At 46.1% G+C, this 22,582-nt stretch overlaps 1 protein-coding gene across 9 annotated transcripts in view; it reads right to left on the bottom strand.

Annotated features, from left to right (window-relative positions):
* Positions 1-9,175, bottom strand: part of tns1a (tensin 1a) — a 79,802-nt gene extending 70,627 nt beyond the window's left edge. For 7 of the 9 annotated variants that reach the window (XM_070958095.1, XM_070958094.1, XM_070958092.1 and 4 more), the window contains exon 1: positions 8,331-8,575. In XM_070958095.1, coding sequence (XP_070814196.1) covers positions 8,331-8,426 — 96 coding nt within the window. In that variant the 5' untranslated portion in view covers positions 8,427-8,575. Of the gene's footprint in view, positions 1-8,330 lie in introns of all 9 variants that reach the window. The other 2 variants (XM_070958089.1, XM_070958093.1) reach the window with 2 other exon arrangements.
* Positions 9,176-22,582: the final 13,407 nt, after the last annotated feature.

The raw sequence follows: 22,582 nt of genomic DNA on the forward strand, positions 1-22,582 counted from the left end.
TTGTGGCTGTTTCTGTCAGCATGTCAAATCTAATATTCTCTCTCTGTGTGTGGGGTGATAAATTATTAATAGCATGTATTTGAGGAGCTTTCTTAGAACCCGCTTCTTGCACGTCACTCAGCCTCTGCTCGCTACTCCCCTTCCTCTCTCTGCTGATGTCACACCTCAAAAATGTTCATCTGTCTTTCCCTCGCTCGCCTCTTCAATGCTCAGCGCTTTTTGTTGTCGATTTGGAGGGTGATAATGTTGGATTGGGAGCCCCTGCATCTGGACAAGTCAATGTCTTGCTTTGCATATGAACTGCGTGGGAGCTTTTCCTCCTCCCTGCCTCTTTCCACTTGCATCTAAATGGCCCTCTCCTCCACTGCAAGCTACAGAAAAGTAGGGCAGATGCCTCATTTAACACTTGGGTGCGATCATTACACACTGTGTATACATTATACAACCAAAAAAGCAATAAATCCACCTACTTCTGCGATAAAGGAGGTGTTACACTGCAGCTTGGAGCAATAAAAGGTAGGGAATGTGAGATGTGGCAATATGTTAACATACAAAACCCTGCAGTTTTTCAATCTAATGTATGATTATGTGGCTGAGGTGCATCTCATAAGGCACATTTTGTATTTCACATGTATGGGAGGAAGGGTTTCTCAAACAGGGAAGACATTGCAGGCTTTAAGGCAGAATTTATGCTCCTCTGCAAGAAAAGACTTCCCTTTGACACGCGTCTAGGTCCACGCACATCTTCACACATGTCCAGGGGTGTGCTGGCATGTTTGACTTTTTCTTTCTTCTTCTTTCTTTTGACCAAGATGCTGTGTGGAAAGCCCCCGGTTCCTGACACACTCAGTCAGTCCCAGATAGGAGGAGAAGCGAGCAGCAGCAGATTAAATTATACAGGAGAAACCAGAAATAGCTCTAGTGCCGAGGCCGCGTGGACTCGACGCAAGAACACGCCGATGCGAGTCGCCACAGAGCAGTCAACTAGATTAGCTGTGCCCGCATCACGGAATGGAGTCGACTGCTGTAGATTTGCCTGCTCTCGTGTGCGACAAAGGGATCATCTGAACTTGACCTCTGGTGAGGATGAGGGATGGCGGTTTGGTTCGAATGGCATTACACCTGTGCAGACTCAACCAAATTTAAGCAGTCATTCTCCAAATATTTACTTCCAAAACATACAAGAGTCAGAGGCAACAGTGGCGCTGATGCGTTTGAAGGAGCCAGTGCCATGAACTGTTCACCTCTTTACACTTCACACATGAACACAATCGCCCACTTGACAACACTGTGGAAGGTCATTTAGAACATCTAATGAAGCCTAAGTTTGGGTACACCTCTATCTAGTCTCATGCTTCCACTGACTTGGACTGCATCACAAACAGCACTTTTTGTTGCCTTTCTGGAAATCTACATCTCTTTCCGTGATGATGTTGACCTCATGCCCATCGCTGGCACCCACACACATCTCCATCCATGATTTCTTACCCAAAACATGCAGGAGAGGCAAACCCAGGTCCTGGCCCTCCCTGCCAGAGCGGAGGGCAGGGACAGAAACACGGAGGGCATCCTGGAAAAAGTGCCACACGGGGGCTCGCGGTGCTCACGGCAGAAATTCACAGTATTCCCAGAAATTCCCGCCGGTTCCATGCAGGCTTTGGCAGCACAGATCCATGCCAGACGTGCGAGGTGCACAGAGGAAGGGAATGCTGCTCTCGTTTGCTCTCTCTGATGGCCTTAGTCAGTCTCCTGCATCTGAGCTCCCTCCCTCTCTTGCTTGTTCTACCTCCTCCAGTCCTGGTCCTCCTCTCTCTCTCTCTTGTTCGCTCACTCACTTCTGCCCTCCTCTCTGTCCCTCTTGAAGTGTGGTAACTTTATTCCACGGCGGGAAGGGGGGAGGTGGGTCTCGGCCTTTATTTTTCTCCCTCCCAAAACTCCCCTCTCCTCAAATGATCCTTGTAAGCCCCTCCTTTCCCTCGCACACACATACACACACGCTATTCATTGACCACCCTCCACCCCCTTGGCTTCTTTGCGTTGCATACCTCACCTCTCTTTCCCTCCACCTCTAAAATGCAGGCTAGCATGCTCGCTCATGTCTGTGCTAATGTCACTTCAATTTTTCATCGCCAAACCCTTCCTGTTTCCAGATCTCCTCCTTCAAAAATATCTGCAGGACTCGCCAGCAGCCGAGTGGCTGGACATGCCGCAAAGCAGTGAAAAACGAACAGGTAGTTGGTGCAGAAGTTGGCAGGACTCATCACTGTGGTGTACAGATATGGCACATATGATGTGCATGCAGCCTCATGCACACACTCAAATAAAGGTCATGTGCACGTATGCATACAATAATGCCGATGTGGCAACACGTGCATTACTCGTGCAGGAAAAGTGGCAACATCCTTCAAGTTTTTGCCAGAAAACTGACATAACGGCTTCTGAAAAGCTGTACAAGAAACTGAAAAAGCAAAGGACCCACCTTCTGACCTGAAACGCTCAACAAGGTGATCCTAATTAGACTTCCATAAGGCTAAACTTGAAAATGGAAGGTCAAAACTTCAAAACGGAGTTGACTTCCCATAAATGCCCACATTTTTCAATCTCCTTGTACTATTGTATTGTGAAATACATATTTCCGCTCATGCATATGGGTCACATATGTCAACATTTAACTTCTACACATTTCGAATTAAACTGTTATCTTAAGTGATTCAGATTGAGCAGGTGGGGGACAACATCTCGAATGCTATAAAACCGATGAACACTTTTCTTTACCTCCATGCATGTACTCATATGTGCGTGGATATACAAAATATCTTAACATGCATGTATGCAAACACTGCTGAGCACATGTGTGAGGGATTGCTTTATGCGTGTGTACATCTGTACAAAGTACAGCACTGAATCAACATTATATCAGTGGTGCGGGCATATTACATCACTCCACAGTCAGATCCATAAAGGGCTAAGAGCCAATTCATTTTGAGAAAACACCCTCTATTGATCCCTGCTGCACTCCATCACTTCCACTGTAACAGTTACCTCGATCCATAGGCTAACCTGACACATAATCTGTGTGTGTTTGTGTGTGCGTCTCCCTCCGTGTGCACTCTATTAACATAATGCCAGCAAAGAGCAGGGTGTGGACACAGTGGGAAATGCAGCTGATTGTGCTATCGCAGTCATGTTAACTCCTGAACTGGTTTTTAAAAGGATTTGGTGCCTGTGTTTTATACATGGCAGCCACTTTCTCCCCTGCAGCCAACTGGTCTAAACTGGGTTGCTAGCAGCCTCTAGTGGCCTCCAACCAACGCTCAGACTGTCTCTGCAGATGGGTAACAGCAAGCAGTGCTTTTAGAAATGTATATATACTACTCATGCATGCATCTCAGGTTGTTTTTGCGTGTGTGTGTCTGGATGAAGCCAGAGTGGCCATTTAAGTGATACTTCACTACCTGCAAAAAGCATTGATTTTGGGTGTGCTATTGGGAGTGGTGTATTTTCTCAGTACAACATTTTTGCACAGTGAGGTCAGGTTCTTATTCCCTTATTCCCGATGCAACATGCCGAAGCTCACTGAAAACACACAGGCAGGCAGGCAGGCAGGCAGGCAGGCACCAGCACACACACACACTTACGCATCCACTTTGTTTCCCACAGAATTGTACTCATGGAAAAGGGAATTCAGACTATTTCAGACAGTCAATCAAACCCCAGACGAATGATGTTAGAAGCCCGCTATATCTATATCTATAAAGGTTGGGGGAACTCTCATACACATGTATAGAAACTGACAAATGCACAGAGAGGTTGATATTTGATCACCAGCTCCACCAACACAAACACGCCCCAGACAAGATATTCAAATATTTTGGTCGCGCTGCTTCAACAAAAACTAAGAAGAGAAGAAAAAAAGAGAAGTATTCCACATTGACTCTGCAGTCTTCTGCCGCTGGAGAATCCATCACATTAAAGCTTTAATGCAAGAATAACAGAGCATCCATCATGCTGAGCGCCGGCCCAGAACACAGTAAGCCATTCAGGGCAGAAGCCTGCAATTCTCTGGGTGCGGTACCTGCCTACCGATCGCCACGGTCGGCCAACATTACTCAGTGTGGAAGTTAAGTTGGGAGCGTGTGATAAATACAACAAGCAATGAAGGAGGTTTTCATGCATATGCTGGAGAGGCAATCTGGAGGGAGAGAATAAGGAGCCATTCAGTGGACAGGCTTCCCATCACCCTCTTCTCTTTTGGCTGTCTGCAGCACTGCCTGATGTGAATTTACTGGCCGTGGGGACATTAGGTAAATTAATAGGCAGGCAAGTAAACACAAAATACAGAGGAGAGGAGAGGAAACAGGAAGAAAGGAGGCACAAAAGGCAGGGAAACTGAAATCGAATTACAGAAACAGAAAGGAAAACTGGGGAGAGGGGAGGGGAAGTGACAAGAGCAAATTAAATAAAATAAAAGGAACAGGAAGGGAAAAGATGAGAGGAAATACAAGTTGAGGAAAGGAGACGCAAAAAGGAAAGAAAACTGGATGAAATGTAAGGAAAGGAACAGTATATAGAGGAGAGGAGATAAGATGAAATTGCATAAAAGAAAAGAAAAATGAGGGAAAGGGAGGCAAGAGGCAAGGAGAGGAGGAGATGAAAGGACACAAGAGGAAATCTGATGAAATGAAAGGAGAGGACAGCAGTCACAAGGAGAAGACGAGGAGAGGAAGTGAAATAAAAGAAAAAAGGAACCAAGAGGAAAACAAAAGAAAGAGAAGAGGACAGGATATGAAAGGGCACAAGAGGAAATTCAATGAAATAAAAGTAAAGGAAGAGAACAGAAGGAGAGGGGAGGGGAGGGAAGGAGAGACATGGGGAATGATTCAATCAAACCCGAGGAAAGAAACTGAAAGGAAAAGAAAGGAGGGAAGAGGAGACAGGAGGGAGTTTTGGAGAGTAGAGGGTTCCCCTGCCATAGTACCACAGTAGTGTCACCATAGTAACACTCATGGAGAAAACCTTTCCACACCATCATGCCTCCACCTCCCGCCTCTCGCCGTTACCCCGTCTCCGCCTCGCAACACCGCCGCGCGTTCACAGTCAAACACATGCACGCACTGACAATGCCTCCAGCCCATCTCCCATCGTAACCCGGCCCCCGTCACGCGGGGACTGTGTGAGCCACGTTGCCATGGAAACTGAACACCTCACAGCGGTCCTCCGAGGGAAGACACGGAGCCTTACCTCTCCACTTTCACCTCCCAGCCGGTCACGTGACCAGCTCCAGTGCTGCAGCTGGAGCGAGAGAGGAGCAACAGACTGAACGGTGTTCTGTGCACCAGCAGATCCCAACCTTTTAACGAAGCCCCGCATGTACTCCCACAGTCAGATGAACACAAGCACCCCTTCATCAGCACCATCATGGTCCAAATGTTTTCATGAATGGATTATAAACTGGATGTTACACTATTCGCTACATAAAAGTGGATATTTTATTTTGTAGCCTACAACAACAACAACAACAAATATTTCAACTGATTATCCAGTACTTTTCACGATTTCCACCATTTATTCGTTACTTTTAGCAATCTATTTCAACTTTTCATCTGTTACTTTTAGCTATCTATTAACCACGTATTGCTTGCTTGGTGCTCAGGTGTTAAAGCTGACTCAGTGTTTATATATATGTATGTTTTTTAAAATCCTCATTTATTTATTCACCCCATCAAAGAAGAACGTGGCCACCGAGGAGCTCACTTAAAGCTTATGCACAGCTAATCCCTTAAAAACTGGCCACTTAGCGACTGCTGTTGCAATTAATGGCTACACAAGCGGCGAGAGCTTTTACAGCTATATCTTGAGCTAAAAGCGAGAATATCACAGTTGTGATCACAGGGTGGAAAAGTTTTGAGGATGATCCTGAATGTATCGACTACATAGGCGTGCACTATGCCTTTCCCGACGAAAAAACGGAAAGGGATGGAAATTATCGGTGCAAAAACTCTCTATCAAGGAACATCTGTCTATTTTGACTCCTAATAACCCCATTTTCTTTTTAAAAAAATCAAACACTGCAGAATATATCAACATTTCTCCCCACACAAACCAACTTTTTTCAAGAATTTCCTAGAAATGAGTGTCTGTGTTCAGAAACAAGCCAACACAACTGCAGACAAATTGAAAATTCTTTTAAAATCAGACTCTCCGGGCTGAAATATTGACAAAAATCTCATTTTTTGCAGTGATCAAATCACATTTTTATCACTGGGGCCGCGTGAATGTTCCTTCCAAAGTACAAAGGACAAGGGCACAAATGTAGTCCGCGCCTAAGGGTACAATATCCATACCTTAACAAGGGTACATCCCTAGTGGCAAGCATATGTCCCATTTTACAGTGTACAAGAGTCGAAGATGTGGCTGAACCACCCATCTCTACAACTTCTATCCCAAAAATGCTGCAAAAACCTTCATTTAGCACCATCCATTTATTGATCCTTTTTCTCTAGGCGAGAGAAAAATTTAAACAAAGTCAAAAGACCAGTGCTGACAGGACAGGTTGAGCAAAAGCTGTGACTGAATGAGCATAAAGGGTTGGGGATTCATTGCACAGGGTGGAGGAGATGTATAATGAGTGTATGAGTGTGTGTGTGTGTGTGTGTGTGTGTGTGTGTGTGTGTGTGTGTGTGTGTGTGTGTGTGTCTGCAAAGGCACTAACAAGCTCCACACACACTTACACACACATATGTGAGAGTGCGACAAGGGGAGTGTGGTGGGATTGAGCGCGGGTGTAGAGATAAGGAGCTGCGGCAATGGGGCGGGGGGGCGGGGGGGGTTGCTGCTGGTGTTGGTGCCGGTGGGAGGGTGTTGGGGCTTGAAGAGACGGGCGGCTGCAGCACTGCACGCTACGGTGTCACCACGAGCAAAATACCATCATCGCCAGACTTTATTACACCAACACTGCCAGTTCACATACGCAACAACAGAAAGCTTGCGGTCAAGGGAGAGTTAGAGCACTGCAACACTCAAGTTTCCAACCTTCTGACTGGTATTTATGATCGAAAGCCTTTCACGATGCAGAATCAGCCAAAGACGAGGATAAAAAAATGAAAGGTGTGAGGGCACACGGAAGTCCCGGAAGGTGTCTTTACTTCATGATAATATACTCACTGGGGGACAGATTATTTTTAAAAACTGCTGAGGATGCAGTGCATTAAGCTGATTTGGTCAGTGTTTCCTGCCTGAGGACAACTACTATGAAAAAAAGGTCTCTCTATGCTCTGGAGATGCTCATTGCGTTAAAAAAAAAAAAAGGCAGGGGAGAGGAAAAAAAATAATCGCCTCGAAATTATCCCACCTATCACCATTCATCAGAGGGTCTCCTCAGGCAGTGTTTCTGGTGTCCTCGCATGTGTGTAAGTGCATGTGCGAATGTGGGTAAGAGGAAATAGTGCCATTAAGACATAGAGTTGTTACACATGATTGATTATGTGCTAGAGAAGAGCAAAAAAAAAAAAGAAGCAAAGACTGGGGTCCAGGTTTTGCTAATAACACTGGCTCCAGGGGAACAGACAAAGAAAGTGTGCATTCAGCTGATACCATTCAATGAACTCCGTTTGGCCTGTCTTGTTCATACACATGTGCCATATGACCATCGGAATATGGCGCAGCGATGAAAGGCTCACAAGCCCCTGCATCAAAAAATGAGCAAATACAGCCTGGCGTGCAATGGCAGGGGATGAATGGGGGGGAATCGAGAGCCCTTTCTTGGGAATACGCAAACCACCAATAATGGTGCATTACAATTCTGCAGTTGTGGATGCAAGGTGACCCGATGTATCAGGAGCAGCTATCGTTTGTTCCAGGTGGCTGCTGCAAGTGCCTGGCTCTAGTGGCAAAGCCAAAATCTGATCCCCCATGGTTCCCCCACCATCTTTTTCTGGAGGAGCTGCCTGGAGACCACTTGGAGATGTAACACTGACCTTGAATCGGCACTGAGAGGGACACCAACCAGTCTTCCACAGCCCATGGTCCATGACCAGCCGCCAAGCTCGTTTTCACAGCTACGTCATTTGGTGGTTTAGGTAAAGCCGGCTGTATGCTCGCAATGGTTGGGTGGTATGACTGAGAGCAAGGCCTGTCCTGGTGTTTATGTCACGCAGGATGAGGATTCCAGATATCATTTTTGGTATTTATTGTAGAAGAAAGTCACCTGCATGGGTTGAAGTGAGACATGAAGGACGACATGTGCAGAACTCGTCCTCTAAGTCCACTGAATCCCTTGTCAGTCTCCTGCTCGCGGTAACCCCTTCCCCCCCACCTCCGTGAAGTCTTACCTTGTCTCGCTTGGCCCCCCGCAGAGGAAAGAAGCAGGCGAAGAGGAACTTGCCCCAGCTGATGACGGCAGCCAGGCACCAGTTGAGGCGAGCCATGCCTGCGTCTGTCCCGTCTCGTCTGCCAGCCTCTTATCTCCGGGATAGGATCCTGCAACCCCCGTGAAAAGATTGATGTCAAGTGAAAAAAGACCCTGCGGAGACAGGAGACCCTCTTGTCCGAGTCCGTGGAGCAGAAACGAACTGAAAATCTTCCTTCAAGTCAGACGGCGACTGGGGATTTATTTTCCTTTCAGGGTTTTTTTTGGCAATTTTGGCTACCTGTCTGGTTATGTGTCTGCAATTCCAATTTGTGGGGGAACAAGGGGGGCCACTGTGAAGCGACTGGCGTCCCACAAACGGACTAGACCCTTGGGCGGTCTAGAGGGACCCAAAGCATCAAGAGCCTAAAACTGTCTTCCTGCCTTTCCATCCATCTGTCTTTCTCTCTCTTTCGTGTCCTCTGTCTCCACAGCCCGGTCTGGATGAGTCAGTCCTCAAAGTGTGATGAGCGCCGTCGGCTGCATAATGCGAAGAGCCCGTCGCTGATCGACGACACTGTTACACATACACACGCGCACGCTGGCATGCCCACACTCGCTGTCTGTCACACACACATTCACGCACACGCTCGCCTGCAAAAAAAAACAAACAAAAAAAAATGCTGTCCTGGCACATACATCCACAGGCAGAAGAGCCCCCCTCTTGTCACACGGCTCTCCTTCAGGCTCAGGATCCCCGGTGCTTCGCGCTCACACACTCCGCTCACACACACTCTCTCTCTCTCTCTCTCTCTCTCTCTCTCTCTCTCTCTCTCTCTCTCTCTCTCTCTCTCTCTCTGTGTGTGTGCTGCTCTTTCACACATACACACATGCACTGATGCTGCAGCACTTACTCAGCCAGCGCGGGAGGAGGGGAGCAAAAGAGTGAGGAGGGGGGGAGAAAAGGAGAAATGACTGGGAACACAGCGGTTGAAAGAGAGAAGAGAAAGGATGGAAAACAGAAGGGGTTTCTGTTGAGAATGACAGATTGAGTGTATTGATTCGGTGTTTGTATTTCAGAGTTGAAGCCCGTGTCGCCGAGGAGAAGACGGCGATGTGCGTATGAGGGAAAGTGCGCATCAAGTAGTGATCACTGGGAGAGGTGGAGGAGCAACAGAAGGCACGGAAAGAGTGGATGGAGGAGTCAGGATGGGCAGATGAGAGGCACCGGGAGAGGAGCACAACGACAAAAAGGAAGGCAGCGAGTCGCAGGAGGAGAGGAAGGCGGGGAGAATGTGTTTGAGAATATTGAGCAGAGAGCACTGGTGAACACACACACGCCAGCATGCGCAATATACACACAAATGGACATGCAGCACCGTCACGGTGCAAGGCGGATACAAGGCAGGCAGAGGGTGAGATGATTGTAGTGTGTGTGGAGAATTGGGTCGAAGGGAGAGAAGGAAGGAGGAGAGAAAGAAAGGATGGAGGATGACAGAGGAGGAGACGAGCGGGGTGTTGAATCATTGTGTCTTGGGTGATTATTTCCCTCTCTCTCTCTCCCATACACACACACACACACACACACACACACACACACACACACATACACATACACACACGACTGCAGGTGGTGCACAGGCTCGTTCACTGTGCTGCAGTCTCTCTACGCTTCAGTGGGAGCACATTTTCACTGCAGAACGCTTTTCTCTGCTACCCCCCCCCCGCACCCCCCCATCCCCAACCCCTCCCACCCAGCACACCACCGCCACACCAACGCAATCACAACACATCAAAGCAATGAGCGAGGGAGATAAAGTGTAGAGAGGATGCTGTTCTGTCAACCAAAGCTGGCTCAGCCTGGGGGGGTGGGGGGGTGGGCTCTCTGGTAGGGTGTTAAGGGGAACATAACACAAATTGTTTGGCCATATGGAAATGCACTGGCAATAAAAGGAATACAAATCTTCAGAGCGGCTCCTATCAGAGCCACTGTTCATACTATCATATGGAGTGAAATCTGCAGTCAGTACACATGTCAGCATATAAATACAGTACGTCATCTACTCATATATGGTTCCCTGTGAGGAGGATTGAGCATCAGTGGCTCTGTTTGTGAATCTGTCTAAAGACTGAACGCATTTTCAGAATAAATGCAAATGATGCAGTTCATTAACACATGCTGTGCGTTGCTCATGCTCAACAGCTGAATGGCACATACTAAAATACATGACGAGCAGTTGGCATATAGGTTAAAAAAGAAGTACTGAAATGCTTCTGAGTTTCTGCTAGCTAATGATACAACATCACAGAGTAAAAAGAAGCACAAAATATAGACAAATGCAAGAGGTATGCAATCAAACATGACTTCCAGTGTGCACTGAGGGTAAAAATGCAGCCCTCAGTCTTGATTTGAGCCCATTAACTACTTTCTTGGCACGATTATCAGCCTTTGAAACACATATGTGCCTGTTCCAGGAACTATTGAGCGTATCCCACTACCTTCTGCAGCAAATAGAACTTAGTAGAGGACTTAAGTGACACAATAACCAGGATATTGAAGGCACAAAACCAACCACAACCGTTCAACACCTTCAGAGCTCTGCTGGTACACCCCAAAAGACTCGCCTGGGAAAGAAAGACTGGGGTGGTATGTGGCATCACTTGCAACAGCTGTGATGAGCACGGCATTGGTCAAACGGAAAGTACCCTCGGGAAAAGACTGAAAGAGCAGCGGAGGCAGACATCAGCTGTTTGCAAACAACAAACCACGACTGGTCACAGCATCGACCAGGAGTCAGCAAGAGAAATATCACGGAGGACACTCGCATTTGACACCATCATTGACAAAGAGAAATGTTAAAATCCCACAAAATTTATGACCACCAGTTGTCACATGACCAAAATCCAAGCCAAAAAAATGACACCTGAGCAAGTTCAATTCGAGGCTGTGGTTTAAACCTGCAGGATTCGCTGCATACGCCTTGCCAACTGCACAATTATCAACAATCCTTAATGCAAAATCTCTCGCGGTGATGCAAATGTTGGAGCAAAAAGAGAAAAGACATATGAACTCAATATGATGTTGATGCGATGTGGCAGCTCTGTAGAAGCACTCCCTCGCTGTCTGAGTCCGACAGACCAACACCAAAACCTGACATGTATCTTTTATGCTTTAGGTCTGGCTGCTGTACCTTGAAAAATCTATGCTTGGCTACTTGTCTGCAGGAATAAAATGTGCCACCAAAAAAGCAAATGGGCCCAGAAATGCAAAGCAGACAGTGTGTTTTTCCTCTATGTCAACATTATTGATGATGTCCTGTGGACCTGCTCCTCTTACACCGAACTGGTTTACTTTGCAAGGGGTGCAACACAGACAAATATAGCATATTTCATGAAACTCTTTAGATCTGAAATCTGGGATTTTGTTGACAAAATATTCAGTCGGGTCCATTTTCTTGAGTAATATTGGAGGACGCTTCACTTTCTGCAGCTCAGACAAATGAGGAATATGTTTTTGTGCGGCGCATTATTCTACAGCAGTGTGTACTGTACTTCTCAGTGTGAGACTGGGCTTGTGTCCCACTCTCTTGGCAATGCGCTGACCTCTCTCATTAGGCATAAGCAACTTGCATAATCACTGCTGACTTCTATTGAGTGGCCTGTCACACTGCCTATCCGTTTGACTGGGAACCCTGTGAAAAAAGAGCCCGCTGCCAAAAAAACTTCTCCCTCAATGACTTTCCTCTGTCATCTGGAGAACGATCAACATCTATCATTTTTCACCAAGTGCACAAAAACAGGAACTTTGCAATGTTAGCTAAGATTTATCCTCTATTGCACCAAAGGCTTTCGGGCAACACTGTCTATCAATATTTATGAAACGTTAGCGATTTTCCCTTCTATCCAAATATATACATCATTTTAAATATTCATTGACATATTCACAGATTCAATCCTGTCCATTAATGTTGTTTAACGTTCAACAAACTCATAATGACCCTTTGCTCAGGTCTAAAGACTCACCTGCACACTCACATCTTCTGTGTTTTCCTTTGCCCAGAGCAAGGTTACGTAAATGTTTCATCGCGTGCAAACAAAATCTGCGTAAATCTGCTTGGAGTTAATGGTTTCTACAACGAAGACTGTCATGAATCTTTTATCCATCCAGGGGATCTTTCCTATTAAAGCCATTGTTGATTTGAAGGATCGATCGATCGATCGATCGATTGTTGCCAGTTTGATGAGGTTACAGGCAAATGTTGAGGGAGACCAAGTCCCAAGACTACAGTCCAGACCAAGTATTGAAGTCCTACTTAAAGAAGAAAGGACTGGCTTGTCTGTAGCCGACATGTAAACAAGTTTGATAAGCTAGCAAGCTCTCATCTTTTCAAAATATTAAGCAAACACCACTCTAATTAAGTTGATACCACTCTCATGTTCCATACATTTGACAACATATCTTAGGCTAAAGACTGGAAACATTTGGTAATAGAGGGCTTTGCTCCGTCCAAAGGTAGCAAAATCCACCACCTAGCACTTTGAAATCTTGCTAATTAGCCTCTTGTTTGCTGTTGTCGTTTAATTCATATCCTTGAAATGTGATTTTGCCGTTTTACAGGGGGCTATGTGCCAGATTATTTCTTGCTCAGGGCCAGTTACCAGGCAACCAGCGCAAACTCCAGGAGGTTACTGATCTTGGCCAGGAAATAGTCTGGTCAGTAGTCCCCCTGTAAAATGGCAAATTGAAGTTTTTCCACTTGTGTTTGGACAGAGCCAGGCGAGCTGTTTCCTGCTGATTCCAGTCTTAAACGAACAGGCTGGTGACAGCTTTTTATTTTTAAAACATGAAGAATGGTGTAAATCTTCCCATCTAACTCAAATACCTCAAGCAAAACAAACATAGGGTGGGATTCTTTGCTGCGCTCAAGGATAATTTCAACAGACAGATTGAAAATGTGACCTTCCAGTCATGAACAAGTCTGTCCCATCCAAGCATAATCAAATCCCACAATGAAAATAATTAGCAAAAGCAGCTCACCGCCGGAGTGTGCAGGCTCGCGGCCATGCCGTACCCGCCTCGACTCGAAGGCCGACTGGTCGGAGTCGTGATTGACAGCTGGACGGCCTGGTGCACGAAGCTGCAAGAGAAAGAAGACACGGGAGGAGGTGCAGAGTTTAGTTTTCTGCAACAGCATCCCATTCACATTCAGAGCACAGAGTGTGCACTGTACTGAGCAGACAGCAGATTAGGTCCCATCACACACCTCATCATTCACAAACACGTAGACTCATCTGCCTTCCATTTCTCTCCCACTCATCCTTACATTCCCTTCTTTTTCACTTTCTCCTCTCCTCCATTTGAGCTCCTTTGTTTTATTTCCCTCCTGTTTCCCCCCTTTCTCCATGTGCCTCAGTATTAGCCTCCCTCTTTTGGTTTTTACTCTCTTCACTCTTTTTCTATTTCCCATGAGCAACTTCTTTAACATCTCGTATTTTCAAGACTAACTTAGTTTGACTATTATTGGAGGCAAAAGCGTCAATCTCAAACTCTGAAACACATAAATCAGCGCACACAAAATACAACCTCCAATGCCCTTGCACTGCAGGCATGCCAGTCCTGACTCCCAGGTGCAGGGTGCCATACATAATACATAATAATATATAATAATGATGACACCTCGTTGTTTCAGAAATGTCCCTCTTCATCACATCTAATCCAAGAGAAAGCACTGCAGAGACAGAGGTGACCCTAATGGCCTGTGATCAATGATTCAGTCTATTAAGCGAAGGTGCTTTGATCAGTAATTCTCAATGACACTGGATCACTGCACTTGTGTGCACGTGTGTGCAGTGTTCCCCAAATGATTCAGCATTTGAACCAATCGTCTGAAGCTAAATCTGATCTTATTTACAGTTATTATGCCTGCTTAAAATAAAAAAAAACTTGGAGACAAGGCAGAGATAAAGGTCCTGTTGTGGGGTTTGGAGTCCATCCCTGCCTGGAAAAACCTCCAGGTGACAGGTTCATCCTTAGCAGGAGCAAATTATGTGCGGGGACAGGGAAGCACTTGGATGCGCTTAGAGTGGAGGTCTATGAGCAGTGACACTTCCGAGGCCTGCTGCCAAGGGAAACTCAGTTATCCAGCGATAGCTAGTCCCTTCCCCGCAACACGCACACGCACACGCACACGCACACGCACACGCACACGCACACGCACACACACACACACACACACACACACACACACAGCGACGTCCAACCTTTTCTCTGACCCCACGGGAGCAGGAAAGACAGGGGGGGAACAAGTGATGATGAAGCTATTGACAGAGAAGTGAATGTACACTCTCTCAGGACGTTAGTGATCAATTTGTGCTCGCTTTTGTTTTTATTTGCGCAGTTGATAATTCTTCAAGAGGCCGGAAAACTGCAGCAGGGACCGGAGATCAGAGAACAAGAAAACGGTGTCCAAACTGTGATGGATGCTTTCACTTGATTGTCATTATCAAGAATTTCATACTGTCTTTTGTCAATTTTACTGTCTTCCAGCTGGTCTGGGTTCAGTCACAGAAGGCAGAAGGTAATCAGTGATGTAAATGCCTCTGATAAGCTGCAATCAGGTATCAGCCAGACGACAGCAGCGTAATGCAACTCAACAGCACCGTTATCCTCGCAATCAGCTGCAGTCCGGGGGCCAAATTAGAATCGACCTGGCTCTCCACTCCATTCTTTTAAATCAGCCGCACGGCGCAGCTTTCACCTTCTCCAGCCATGAGCCAGTGGGAAAGGTTGAGTCTCGTTTGGCTTTTTGGCACCGACAAAAACGAAAATATTGATGGCACAGTGGTACGATAATTGTCATTGAAGGAAAAGCGCTTATTGACATTGATGCCTCATGTTTGCACAGACAGGGAGAGCTAAAAAGAGGCCTATGCGTCTATAAAAATATTATAAAACACAACTATATATAATGCAAAATTTAGCAGCTTTTTAGATCATAAATGGGACATGTATTTGGTTAGCATCTTCGTTTCATCTTATTTTCAAACCACTTGGTTATTGCTGCATATGAAGGAAATTACCACTTACATAATTGGTGAGCAACAAAGCTGCCCATGGATACCTCACATCCCCCCAAGCAACGCAAGCACGGAGCAATAAAATGAACAGAAATATGCAATAAAGCCAACAATAAAAGAAAATCTATTCGTGTTATTTTCAATGTGCTTTTGTCACGTGAAGGTATCTGATGCGCAAAATAAATGAATCCAGCACAACGTTTAGAAAATCTAATTCGCTGTCCTCCTTCTGGTCATCACAGGATGTGTGCCTGGAACACAGCAGCAGGATAGCGTACTGTGGCTATTTTCATTTTGAGCAAGCTTGGAAAAAGCCTGAGGGAAGCTATTCACCCCCCCTTATGTCCGAACATCCAGCTCATAGCTCACGTCCTGCTGCTGACTTGGCTGTTTTCCAGCAGGGTCTGTGGCTTGCTTTTAGCCCGGCTAATGTAGCTACCTATGTAGGTTAAAGACCCCCTCGTGGTTGACAAACACACCAGTGCCAGGGGAGACATCTCAAGGTGAACACAGTGTTCAGATCATACACTGCCGCTTCAGAGGTGGCGGCAACAATAAGTAGGACAGAAACAACAATGTCCGAGAGACACATTTCGGCTGTGATCGATTTATTCTGGGGGCAAAGAAAACACAGAACCTGCTGGTGTGGCACCCCATGATTGCATCTCTGTGAGCACATGCAGGGAAGTTTTCCTCCCTGAAAGATGGGACCTTCTCCATTTAATCCCCCAGTCCTGTCTGCTGTGCTTAGGAATTTGAAGACCCCTTAATTCCCTAAATGAGCCAAGAAATCGATAGGAAGACTACTGGCCCTTACTCAGTCTAATTATACACATTTATCACCAATCACAGCCTTGGATTTGAATACTGACTGCTGAGACTCGGTTCTGCTGTAAGGCAAAGTGACAGTCCTCTGCAATCCAGTTCATCCGTAAAGCAAGACTCAGCGTTATGACATCAGGGTTGAGATGAGAGGAAATAAGCATGAAACCGGAGGAAGAGAACATAGAGCGGAGACTGGACGTCTTCTGCATAATCACAGAACACGCATTTCTGACTGTATGAGTGTGCAGAGCAGCACATCCCTCCGCACTTAAAGCCGCTCACAGAAAGCGCTTTAATCCCAGCAATTACTGTGCAGCGGGAAGATGCGGAGATCAGTCCGGACCAATCTGGAGAAGACTTACTGGGCTTTAGAGATGAAAATCAACAACGTGATCCCATGGAGTTCTCGCTAATACCTCATCGCCATGAACTAAAGCTGAACAAGAACAGACCTTTTGTTTGAAGGGCGCAACAAGGTGCTTCACCAGTGATGAGAAACACCAGTATACACAAGGCTGAAGTCAGGTAATGCCTGTAGAAGTTAAGCTTCTACCAGGTTGCACATCGGAGAATGTGCACAGGGGTCGCACGGATACATTTGCGTGGAAGTAAAATTCCAGGTTTATGCTGTTCAAATGAATAAAATTGCTTTCTTACAGGCGAAAGCAGCCTATTGCATGATTTTTAGACCAAGGATGGCTGGGTGAAGATGTTTCAGTTTGCCAAGCATTCATGTGGGCCATACAATGATGATTTGAAAAGGTAAAGTGCTGCTTCACGGTTTCCTCAAATGCGTCCTTTGTCTGGACACGCCGACAAAACCGGAATTGGTTTTGACAGCAAGTACACTGTGGCCTTGAATGAGAAACTGCAAGAAAGGTGAAAAATATTGAGAGAAAGAGGACATGCTGGGTCTGGCCAATACTAAACTGTCACAATGAGTGACATCAAATTTACATGGCGACGCTGAAGTCGGCCTGCTTCTTAAGCAAATAAGAACATTCGGGAAGTGGACGGAAAAAAATGAGCAAAGGAAAAACACATCCCCCCCGTCAGGCATTGGAGCAGTTCCCTTCCTTCTAAATCTCCTTATCTCAGCTGAGAGGCAGCGAGAGGGAAAGGGACAAATGGGAAAGGACAGAGCAAGGCAGACAGAGAAACAGAGACAGCAACGGAGGAGGGAGGGGGGTCAAATTAACAGCAGCGGCTGAAGGTGGATGAAGTGAGACAATTACGAGGAAAGAGGGCTGCTGAGACGGTCACGGCGGAGGAGAGAGGATGTTAAAGGTCCCACGAAAATGAGAAAGACCTTTTCCATGTCGATACCTTGTTGTGTCTGGGTGGATGCCAAAACTGCTGTATGCCAATTCAATTTTGCAGATTTTTCATATCACTGTACATGTGACCCAGATCTTTCAAGTAAGTCTTTCCCTGATGTTTGCATTCGTTTTACACAGAATGACAGAATACCAAAGATCTAAATTTCATCTCTCGTAACAGAATCAGAAGCAACTTGCTCTTGGGTGGCTCGTGTTATTGCACTGTTGTGTCATTTTCCAAATTAGACTGGAGCAAAGTGGTCACTTCTCCTCAACGCGCCCACCTAACTGAACAACAAACTAGGTTGCTGCCTTGGAAGATGAACTGGATCAGTGTTTTCGATGGCAATGCTCGCCATGGCCTTCCGACATGCGTGCGACTGTTGGGCAGCTAAAACCGATTGTTTCAAGTGAAGGAAAGTTTGGGGTGATGGTTCAAAGAAAACATTCCTGATGGAGTCAAGTACATGAACGCAGGCGCATACGGAGCTACGGAATGACGACTTCATGCCGCTTCACCTGAAAAACGCAACACAAGCGTGAAATGCAATCTGAGCTGCACAGCTACAGGCCTTAGCATGACACAGCAAGAGAACGGCTCACCAGGCTGGCGAAGCTCTGGGTGTACTTCTGACACTTGGTTCCTTCCTCATTCAGACAGGAATGCGACTGAAAATGCATTCACGAGCAGACACCATGTTTGTTTACCACTGGAAACACTCTGATTAGCACTGTATCACCCCTTTGCGTGGCTGCAAGGGTAAATGTGTGCATATATGTCGTTATTGCATTCAAGCTTGAATTGCGGTTTAAGGATTCATGCAAACCCTGAGGTGAATTTTCAACTTTCATTTCAAACATGTCTGCTCTGAGTTGCTATCCACTGTCTGAAAAGCCAGTCGCACTCTTACACTGGGTGAACATTTAGCACAGCGCTATGCAGGCCACATAAGAAGTGAAAATGCCAAATTCTCCTCTGTCTCCTTAAAAGCTCCGGCAAACCTGACCTCTTTCGCAGACAGAAAATGGCAGATACGAGCAGAGACATTTCGAGGGAACCACCGAGAGACTAAGAGACCTCGACTCTCCTTCAGAGCCGAAGCCTTGAGAGGCAGTGAGCAATGTGTCTCTCCTGAGGGAATTATGGGAAATGAACCGTTCTAAAGGCCTAGTATATCCAACGGGACGCAACTTCAGGCGTCGCTGCCAAACTGTCACTACAGTGGCAGGCCACAAAACACTGACAAACACAAACACAGACACAGACACTGTACAGACATAAACATCCAAAGAGCGTTCGTGCTGCAGTTTTGGATTTGGCTCGCCACACCGAAGGGATGAATTTTACAAAACTGCACAAAAACCCATCAAATATTTAATAGAAATGCCTCAATTTGCAGAATTAGTGAGCAAAATTGATGGCGGTTGAGTGTAAAACAAGATTTTTAACGCTCAATAGCGAGCTAAAGGGCGTGCTAACACATATTGCGAGCACAGGAAACACATGGCCGTCAACATCATGCACCGAAGGCAGCTGACGCTCAGCTGACCACGTCGATGATGATGTTTTCCGGTGACGGCTCCTCTCCCTGCCTTCGCCTGGCGCTGGCGCGCTGTTGCCATGGGAGATGTTTATATAAGCCATGCCTAATCCTGTTAACTGTTACTGCAGCTACTGAGCAGCATAAGTGTTTGGCAATGCCGCACTGCAAAAAATGTCTGTCTTTAAGTCCTTTCACTGAGTGCTGAGTATTTTTTTTTTTTCTTTTCTTGAAACAAGTGAAAGGGGGAAAATGGGAAGAGATATTTTTAGGCTTTGGAGAACAAGAGAAGCAAAGAGGCAGGAGACAAAGCGACTGGGCGCACACACATTGACATTTTGGAATGATTTGTGACATAAACATATGATTTGCAGTGTTAAAACTGCATTAAATAAATACACATATTGGTATTATCAAGTCATTTTCCAGTGGACAATGTGAAGCATCATGGGTCCTAAACGTCCACCTCATTGCCCTCAACCTTCAATTTTTTGATGAGTTTCCTTCTACAACAGGAGCGTTATTTAGGCAGAAAGGAATGGCGCTGGAGAAGTTGAAGCCTAATTATCCCGATTAAAAAGAGGAGAGTATGAACAAGTCATACAAAAGAGGATTATGCAGACATGAAAGACGACGGAGTGGGAGAGGAGCAGAGCACCAGAGAAGCCGGAGAGCTCGTGAAAAACCAGACGTGTACGATGAGATGTCACATACATGCAATCTATACGCCTCACAAAGGAGACTGTACAGGGAAGCTATGCATCACCGTCTCCTGGTCTCCTCCCCCCATTCCCTCTACACTCTTTTGCTCCATTAGCTTTATTACAGTCTCTTGGCTGTGGAATCAGGCTATTGTACAGTCAGTTGCTCATGAAGGTCAACGTTAGATCCACTGTGGCTTTGATACTGGGTTGCAGTCAGTTTTAGGGTTTTCCCAAAGCCATCAGTGGCCCCTGATTGGCCCAGACATCCACGGCCCCATGAGGATAGGGACAGCTGACTTTGGTGATCCCCTGACTTTTCCTTTTTGTTTTTAGTGAAATGTCAAGACCATCGCAGGTCAAAGTTAGACTTCGTTCACTCATGTTTTGTGTATTTCAAAACAAATCACTTTAATTAGCCTCAGCTGTCCTAAGTGCTAATTAGCAAATATCTGCCTGCAATATCAGCATGTTAGCATTGTTGCCGAATGCATACCAGCATGCTGATGTCAGCATTCAGCTAAAACACTGTTTTGCCGAAGCACAGCCTCACAGAGATGCAAGTGTAGAAGACAATCACACCTGTCTCCAATGCAAATTAGCTTAATTCAAGATCTTCACTCGCTGTCATGAGTTCCTCCAAAGAAGGTTGTTGCTTGAATGCTACTCGACAGAATTGTTTGTTAGACACCCACGTTATTTAGTTTAGTTAGTATCAAGTCCAAGCTGAGGAGAAATTATGAAGGAACTTTAGTAAAACATAGGAAAAGTATTTTCACAGGCTTCATTGGACCCTCAATGTGGAATGAACTGGTTTTGATCTGTAAACTCTGTGGAGCTCCTTCTGATTACGGCTCTCAAGTACACAAACGCACACACCCCTCACCCCCCCTCACCTGCCCTCTCTGTTCTGTGCCAGCGCTGCACAGCAGCCGAGCCTCTAGCCCATTAAACAGTTTTGTTCTACTCAGCGAGTCATCATCACTCTGATGCATCTGCTGATCACAGCGCGGAGAGGAACATTAAAACACAGGCTCCGTCGGTCACCAGGGGACCGCGGGGCCTCAGCCTCTTCCCAAGCCTTACGAACATCCTCCTCCACAGCCGCCTGTTCGCACCTCCTGTTCAGCTGGGACGTCATCTGATACTGGAACAAGACAGCAGCAAAAATTCCTGAAGGCACTTCAGCAGCCATGATTACTCCAAAGATCACAGATCAGCAGGGCCGCAGCTTGACCTCATACTAAAAGAAGAACATTTGTCTAAAGGCAAGGTCACATTATCATTTAATGCTGATTATAATTCTGACAGGACCATCATGACCCTCAGTGCAAATTAACCTTTGAGGTGAACTGGCTTAATCCAAGACAATTTTTTTGGTCATATACAAATGTATGTCTAGCTGAAGAAAAAGGGAAGTTCAATTCTTCTGACTCCAAAATGTTCTACCATCAGAGTACATTTCTGCAACAGCACACTGCATGGCTGCATACTGTACGCTCTGCGCAAATTGCACCAGAAAGCCTGCAGAAAATAAATATCAGTCATCAGCACCGCCAACATTTTCTCATTTGCTGTGCAAATGGAAACAAGTCTGTGGATATTGCAGTATTGTGTTTCTGATGAGAGCGACAGTGAAAAGGATTGTTGACTCTTAGCACAGCACAGCAGCTCAGTCATGTGGAACATTTTCAATCGTGGAGGTCCGTGTAACATCTCAACTAGTGTCCTTTGCCTCCTGGCTTAATGTCGAAGCCCACAGTGAGGTTCAGGAAGCCCCAGCTCCACCCACCCTCACTCCCATTAAAGGTCACAGTGCATTTGGCTCTCTTTGGACCAAGTTGGCTGCTGGCATCTGCCTAATGTCTGGTTTAACACGGACAGACTGGCTGTCGTCGTATTATTTTCCCAGACGCCAGGAGCCAGGGGTGCAAAACAAGGTTTAAATCTTACACCAAGCTCATTAGAGGAGAGCTGAACCAGCAGCAGTCAACCACCATTTTTGTGCCAGCTCAGCAGTAGCACCAGTGGGGTGGCGAAGTTGACATGAAAGCTGTGCCATGAGATGGCAGGAGCTGGACGACATTTTTGTTTTTGCTTTTTGAATTGGCTGTTCAGGTGGTGACGCACTGGCATATGTTTGGTGTCATTTTGTGGTGTGCTACACCTCCTACAAACACTGCTGTGCAGAAACAAAGCATCTAAAACTGTCACCCAGTGGAAGATCCACCCTACCTCAACCTGTGGAAATGAATTTATTGAAAAAGTGACCCGATCCAAAAGAGGCCTGAGGACAGTCAGGCGGAGGGAGAACACCAGCAGTGGCAGCAGCAATAGGAATATTGACAAGCTGCCACTATCAATAAAGCTGGCAATACACGTCATTTTCCCCAGAACCTAACAGTTCACACTCGCCGTCTCGCCTCAAAAAACACCTGCGACATCGTATGACATACCGCATATTCAGGGTCGATAAGTGTGTCCATACACACTGACACACGGACCAACACCTCCGGCAACAGAACAGGACCCACCGAGAGCCAGTCAGACCAAATGATTTGCGCCCTGACTTGTCGGGTCATGGTTTCTAGAACTCAAGTCGACCCATGAAGACATCTACCTGAAGCAAAGCCCAATATTCTTGGTCCATAGTGGACCATTTTGCACCTTGCAATGTATGTCCAATGCCAATGTTTGGTACCAATGCAGGCAGTAGAAAAACCTGATTGTGGAGGTTTCTGCAGTGTCGCCCAAGAGTTGCTGAAACAGGAT

The sequence above is a fragment of the Chaetodon trifascialis genome, chromosome 24 (genome assembly GCF_039877785.1).
Source record: "Chaetodon trifascialis isolate fChaTrf1 chromosome 24, fChaTrf1.hap1, whole genome shotgun sequence".
NCBI classification, from domain to species: domain Eukaryota; kingdom Metazoa; phylum Chordata; class Actinopteri; order Chaetodontiformes; family Chaetodontidae; genus Chaetodon; species Chaetodon trifascialis.